This window comes from Mustela lutreola, chromosome 11, assembly GCF_030435805.1.
Source record: "Mustela lutreola isolate mMusLut2 chromosome 11, mMusLut2.pri, whole genome shotgun sequence".
Classification (NCBI taxonomy): domain Eukaryota; kingdom Metazoa; phylum Chordata; class Mammalia; order Carnivora; family Mustelidae; genus Mustela; species Mustela lutreola.
This window is the reverse complement of record NC_081300.1, coordinates 4,343,594-4,351,277: the sequence shown is the minus strand read 5'-3', so window position 1 is coordinate 4,351,277 and position 7,684 is coordinate 4,343,594. Positions and strand designations below refer to the sequence as shown.

The window sequence follows — 7,684 nt, the reverse complement described above, 5'->3', positions numbered from 1 at the left end:
GGCAGCTGAGACATTCGGTCAACAGGAAAATATGAATGATTCTAGGCAGCAATCACTGTTCTTCATCACATCTCCAGATTTACACAAACTCTGTGCTGTCAGGATAATATTGAGTAATGAGGTGGCTGATACTGAGATTAGAAGTACACAAATGAAGATATGCAGGTAAAAAATCCATTTTATAAGTAAGGCTTTCTAAATTTTTTGAGACCTATTAGAGCTGTTTTGAAAGTATCTCCTTTAAAACAAAATACTCTTTTATTTAATCTGTGTATATAGCTTTAAATAAAGGAATTCAGTTTTGTTCTGACCAGATAGATTGGATTACATTTAGGGAAGGACTTAAAGTATCTGTGATTGAGTGTTACGTTATTGAATTTTTATATTTGTGACTTCTTGTGTGATCTTTTTAAATTTTTTATGGACATTGATAAATTAGTTTCTCAAAAACTTAGAGGTAGAAATTAATAAATATTTACAGAGTACCTGGTGTTTATGAACACTTTAGGAGATACTATAAGCATTTTTGATTAATGCAGTTTCTTAATTTGCAGGTCAACATAAGATAATTTCTGTAAAGTATTTCTCCAAGAATTATTTTGAAATGACTGACCCAAGATTGATTGAAGCCTAAAGTATAATTCCATGATTGCTAAGAACCCACCATTTATTAGTCCATTAAGTTGTTTGAGTCAGTCAAAGAAGGACTCTTAGAATACAGATAATATCCGTAACTGAATTTCTTGGAGAGGAACAAACGCAAGATTGCTAGGAGCCAGAAATAAAGAAGATGCTTTTGGGGGTGTCCTCCCATTTTTCTCTCATTTACAAAAGTTTTCTTCTCCCCAATGTATAGTTTTTCAGTAAAGTACATCCAGGAGCCTGTACCCTTTGTGCTAAGGTATAATTTGATACTTACTGGACATTTACTTGTGACTCCTTTGGGAAACAAATGGGTGGGAAACCTGAGATTTTCTCCTGTTTACCCTCAAATTGAAGGTGGCCATGCCCACAGAGTGAAGTGTCTTGATTCATTGTAGGCATTGTAGGCTTAGTTATGTCAAACAAAGGCAGGCCTTGCAAAACCAAGTATCTGCTGCACCTGGTTCTGCACCAGGGGTCTTAACAGAAACAGAAGTGCCCATCTAACTTTTTGAGGTAACCCCTCCCCACTACACACTCTTATTTTTTTAAAGTTTGTTTCCTTGATACTAATTTTGAAATTTTTCGTGTGTTTTATCCACCTTTTCCTTGATCTTTGAAACAAAATTCTTGATGATAATTTGAATTGTGATTTTTGTTGTGAGTTCATTTGGCTGTTGAATACTAAAATGAAACCACTACCTACTTTATTTAGGCTTGGAAAAAATTTCTTTTTTTAAGTAAAAGCATCTAGTTATTAGTTCTAACATTGAAGTAGTTGATAATATCACTGACAGATAAATCCTTAGACTCTTGCCTCCTGACTACCACTTAAAAAAGGAAAACAGGAATAGAAGAGCTGGATTCTTAACAACATTAAGATATCTTCAAGTCTCTCTTTGGACAGAAATGGAGTTTTAAATGAGAAATCTAGGTTCATGGATGAAAGAGATTGGGAAAATCAGATGCAAGGACAATATTTGTATCAATATCTGAAAGCTTATAACATTCTTAAGTCTTGGCTGAGTGGCTAAATGTTCAAGTTACCATGTTAAGTGTGAGGAGAGATACAGAAGTCTTTATAACACAATGCTTCCCTAGGAAAAATGTAAACTTTTGAACTAAGCAATTTTCAAAATGTTCTGATGGGTAAAATCAGACAGAAGGCAAGTCCACTTAAAATTTTATGTTTCATCTCTACAGACAATTGCTGTTTTTGCATCAAGATATTCTTACATCACCTGTGCCTGGAAAATTAAGCCAAATTTGGGTAGTGATGGCGGTTAGTATTTTAAAATTTTATGAAGTGTTATTACTAATTATTGGGAGCAATACTGATAAGAAATAATTCAGGTATTAATTTTAGCTCAAATTGAAGGTGGTTTATGAAACCAAATTACCATGTTATAGTTTGATTGAACCATTTATAGACTTTAACTGGTATACCTGATGTTTAAAATTCATTTTTGTGGTTCTAATTTAATATTTAGTTTGTCACAAGCGCTAAGATAAAGACTATTAATGAATAAAATATAACATAATTTTAAGAGCATGGCCTTAATCTTTTTTAAAATTTTATTCTTTAGAATTCTACTTAATATAAAGGAAGAAATTTCCTATTCCAATACATCTCCAATTGTTTTAAAGAACTTAGATCAACAGTTTATTTATTTACATTAAATTTGATATTTCTTCCCCTCCCCATATTTGTTTATCTGTTTAAGAGAGATGGATTGTGCTCCTGCTTGCATGCACACACAGAGGGAAAAGGAGAAGCAGACTCCTTACCAAGCAAACAGCCCAACATCGGGCTTGATTCTGGGACTCTGGGTTCATGACCTGAACTGAAGGCAATGATTAACTGACTGAACCACCCAGACTCCCCAACAGTTTTTATTTTTATTTGAAATTTTATTTAAAACAAAATTTTTAGGGATGGCGGCTCAGTCAGTTAAGCCTCTGCCTTTGGTCCAGGTCATGATCCTGGAATCCCAGTCCCACACTGGACTCCTTGCTCAGCAGAGAACCTGCTTCTCCAGTTGCCTGCTGCTCCTCCTGCCCCTGCATGTGCTTTCTTTTTCTGACAAATAAATAGTCTTTTAAAAATTTTAAAAATTTACACATAATAAAACTACAGTAAGAAACCTATTTCCCAGTGCTGTACGTCACTGGAAATGATAATGAAAAGCCAAAAATCTTTATAAAAATTATATTATCCTCAGATTTTTATCAAAAATCTTTCTGAAAATCCTCATTTTCTGAGATTTTAGTTCTTCAGAATCCAGGGAAATGAACATTTATTAATACTAACAATCCATCAAAAAATCTTTAGTTCCTTTATTTTTCTTCTAAGTTATATCATTACATATTCATCTTTTATTTTCTCATTTTTTATATCATTTTTAAGAAAGATAGGCTGTTGATGGACAAGTAAACACTACTACCTCTTACTTGTGTTCCTCTCTACCTGCAAATCTTTATGGAACAGAGGGACCATTGTTTCAGAGTTCTTGTAAATTCAAGCATCCTAATCTTAGCAAGAATATTAAATGAAAAGTAGCCATCTAAAAATGTGTTTTGCTTTCTTAAAAGATATTACATACCATAAGTTTTTTGAAAATATTTAAAGTAGAAAATTGGATTTTTATACATACTATTTTGAAACTTCCCTTTCATTTCTCCTTGAACATCTTCTCCTGGATGTTGTTCTGTTTCGGTACATACATCTTATCCATTATTAAGGCTGTCTAATGTTTCATTGTATGGGTGTATAATAATTTAGTTAATATTTTCTAATGCGCATCTGAATTTCTAGTGGTACTTCTACAGCACTTCAGAAAGCATCATTAAAATTCTATAGTCTTTATTTGGTAGTTTCTGTGGGTTAACTTTCTAGAAGTGCAATTGCAGTACATTTTAAACTAAAATCTAAGTGATGCTATTCTCTGAAAAGCTTGTACTAGATGGCATCTTAATAGTGTATTGAGAGAGACAGTATTTCCACATTCTCATGAACACTAGATATTAACAACCTTTACACATCTGCCAATCTGTTACATTAAAAATAATACCTTCTTTGATTTCTGTTTCTTTCCTTGGTTAGTTGAAACACTTTGGCCTTTTGAACTCTCTTTTGAGTTCACATTTGTGTCCCTTTTCCTTATCCATGCCTAGAAACTTATTAAGAAAGGTGTTAGATATTATATGAAATTTATTAGCCTTTTCCTTTTTTAGGTTCATGTCACTTTCAGATAGGCTTTTCTTCATTTTGAGAATGTACCCACATGTTCTTTTTTAGGGAGAGAACAATTATCACTTGCTTTTCCAAGGCATAGAAGCTGTTAGGATGATAGCCTGATGATGGGTCAGCTGCTGTAGAATGTTTAAATTCGTTATGTATTGCATTGTTTAACAATGTATTTGTGTTAAGTAATTTTTATAAATGTAGATTTTTTGTTGTTTTATTGTTTTAGATACCATTTTATAAAGCTGGGAAACTTAATGCCTATATTGAAAAATATGGAGCTAAAGTAAGTTTTTTAGAAGTTTAATAATTCCAAATGCTATTTATATTAATTATGTATTCAATTTTTTCATCAGCAAACAAAAATTAAAATGTTTTTCTCATATGATACTGCTTTCTGTGAAAGAACCACCTTTTTAGTTTTTAGAGTTTGTATAGAATTTTTATTTCTTCCATAAAAACTTAGTAAAATTCACCAAATTATCTGGGCCTGGCATTTTCCTTGTGGGAAGGTTTTTGACTACAATTTCAATGTCTTTAATAGATTATAGTACTATTAAAATTATCTATTTTAAGGAGTGTGTCAATTTCACCTAACTTGTTACATTTATTGACATAAAATTACTTATAATACACCCTTAATTTCCTTCGCTGTAGAGTCAGTAGTTATGTCACCTATCTCATTCCTGATAATGGTAATGTGTCTTGTCTTTCTTTTTCCTCCCTAATCAATCTTACTAGAGGCTTTAGCAAGCTTACTGATCGCAAAAAGCAAGAGTTTAGTTTGGTAGATTTTCTCTGTTGTCTTACTATTTTGTATCTCATTGTTTTTCTTTTTGTTTTTATTATTTACTTTCTTATGCTTACTTTGGGTTTATTTTGCTCTTCTTTTTTAAATTTCTTAAGGTGGAAACTGAGGTCATTGATTAGATAACATTTCTTTCTAATATAGAAACATTTAGTGCTCTAAATTTCCTCCTATGTTTGTGTTTTGTTTTGATCTTCTTCAGTTCAAAATGCTTTCTAATTCCCCTTTGATTTCCTCTTCAAACTATGGATTAGTTAGAAGTGTATTATGTAGTTTCCACATATCCAGGGATTTTCCAAGGATCCTTCTATTTTTTTCTAATTTGATTGTGACTAGAGAACATGTTTTATATAGCTTGAACTTTTTAAAATTTATTGAGACTTGTTTTATGGCCCAGAATATGGTCTTCCTTAGTAAATATTTCTTGTCTACTTAAAAACAATGTGTATTCTGCTGCTGTTTCAGGTAGTCTAGAAATGTTAATTGGGTCACAGCATTTGATAGTGTTATTAAGCTACTGTATTTTTCTTATTTTCTACCTGTTGTATAAATTATTGAGAAAACATGGTACAAAATTTGGCACTGACTTTAGCTGCAGTGGTCAGTGACACCATCTTTGTTCTGAAAGGCCTCCAGGTCATGAATCAGGATGGTTATTGATGACAGAATTGCCCTACATTTCCTCCTTGTACACCAAGGCTGAATGTATGTTGATACATTCTACTGTATTTGGGTTAATACCTCCATCCAAGCAGAAAGGTCAGTACAGAATCAAGGAGAAAGCCATTTGGCTTTCTAAGAAAGATCCCGATAGTTTATGGGGTTTGTTCAGGCATTTAGGCCTGAGACCTTGGGTTCATGTTTGAGGTTAGTGTTACAGGTTGGCTTCATCCTGCTGCCTGAACTCCTATTGATAGAGAGCATCCTTAATAAAATATCTGTGAAACAGATTGAACAGATTTGTCTTCTTCACTGCCAGCAAAGTAGTTATCCTGGGAAAATTTACCAGAAACTAAAATAGTACAAAAATGAGGGGTGAATGATATTAGAAAGCAGTTCTCCTTGGCTCTCTCATTTTTTATGCATATATTACTAAGAGTGGCAATGGCTGCATTTTCTTTTGGACTATATTTACAAGGATATTTGAATAGAAGAAAACCTTGGTTCTTTTCCTAGCTCTGTGTATTTTCTTATATGTGTGTGTGGCTGATCCATACTCTGCTGATGACTCAAGAGGGACTCTACTGATCTCAGAGTTTGCTCTCTGTGCACCTCTCTCCCCGCTGTAATGTTTTGCCCCCCAAACTAGCTCCCTAGCCCTCCTGAACTCTCGGCTATCCTGTCAACTAAGGTAGACCACTGGGTTTTCCAGGGTTCTACCTCCCTGCACCACAGGCTAAAACCCTCTGTAATCGATATATTGGGGTCTAATTATAGGTTTCCCATCTCTTAAGGATTGCTATTACTTCTTGCTAGATGTCCAGTGTCTTGTGAACCACAGTTTCATGTAACTTGCTCAGTTATTGCTTAGTTACCCAAAGTGGGAGGATAGATCTGGATCCTATTACTTTTTATTAGTCAGAAGTTAAAGTCTTGATTTTAAAAAATACTCTACAGGTAGAGCTAGTCTGCTGGTTTCATGTGTGCTCATGTAAGTAATTGTTTTCTGATGTTAAAATAGAGTGAACAACAATGAAAACCATAATACAGTTCTTTGCAGAGCTGAATATGAAGTTTAGTATTCTAGCACAGGAGCTCTAAAACGTTAGGCTTATTGGGCCAGGATAAGGAGGAAGAATACTGCCATTGTAGCATGATAGTCTTCATGGTTTCAAAGTGACTATGTTTTAACACTAATTAACTTTAGAACCAGAAAAGATTAGCTGTAGTGATGACTATAACTCATATCCAAAATAACCCATGTTTTTGGATGGTGATCTAAATACACATTTTCCTTGAGTTTATAGGACATACCTACCAACTGCTATAAATTTGCCTATGTTTTGTTCTTTAATATGTTTAGGTAGAGGCTCCACAAAGAGTAATTCCTGTAATTCTTCAAAACTGCCTTTCATATTCACTCACAGCTAGACTTGCTCCAGCCTGGAATAAAATCGGCCATCTCTTGGTGCAAGGTGACTATATCTCTTTCAGTCATTGGGGGTTTCTGAATTAGATTACTTCTATTCTGTACATCTGTTTTAAATTTCAGGATATACTATTTTTAGGGAATAGTTTTTAAAGCATAGCCACCACTAAGCCTTCTCAGGAAAGTCCACAACAACATAAATGTCATCTTCTTACCTAGGATGATATTGAGAGGCCTGCTGATGTTTTTGCAAAGAATTTTTTTTAACATTATATAATACTTGATATTTAGAAAGGAATAAATAAAAGTTATGGTGCATTATAATACAACGAATACAAATTACCAAAAACTGTTGGAACCAAAAGGCTATTCTGAATTTTGTGTTGAGGTCTGACCATTTTCTAAGAATTCGATGCCAGGAAATAAATGTTAGAAGGAAGAATTGGGTATTTGTCCTTTTAATTGAAAAGATAATTTTCGAGTGGTTATATTTTTTCTCTGAACTGTCTCTAGGTTATTCCTTTGTGTAAAACTACATTTTAAGGTATTTTCCTTGGCTTTGATAATTAAACATAAAAGGTTATATTTATTAAGTATGATTTATAAGTTATAATAATATGGACTACCTTATGAATTTTTTAAGGAAGAGAATTTCTTTCTCAGATGGGAAAGCAAAGTGCTGTTGGTAAGTAAAAATGCTTAAATAAATAGATAAAACATTAATATGGTTAACAGTCGTTGAAGAAAACAATGTTACATATTGGTGGGTTGTTACAATTTTGATGATTATGAGAATATAATCATATATTATTATAATCACAATTTTATCCAGGACATCCTCTCTGGGCCACAGTATATGTTCTTATTTATAAAAGAAAAAAAATCACTTCTCTTAATTGGT

General features: G+C 33.1%; 1 protein-coding gene across 1 annotated transcript in view; it reads left to right on the top strand.

Moving 5' to 3' along the window:
- Positions 1-7,684, top strand: part of C11H18orf63 (chromosome 11 C18orf63 homolog) — a 28,260-nt gene continuing 20,576 nt past the window's right edge. Inside the window, exons 1-5 of the mRNA XM_059139751.1 lie at positions 1-165; positions 1,846-1,924; positions 4,116-4,172; positions 6,718-6,829; positions 7,427-7,468. Of these exons, the coding sequence (XP_058995734.1) occupies positions 32-165; positions 1,846-1,924; positions 4,116-4,172; positions 6,718-6,829; positions 7,427-7,468 (424 nt within the window). The 5' untranslated portion in view covers positions 1-31. The remainder of the gene's footprint in view (positions 166-1,845; positions 1,925-4,115; positions 4,173-6,717; positions 6,830-7,426; positions 7,469-7,684) is intronic.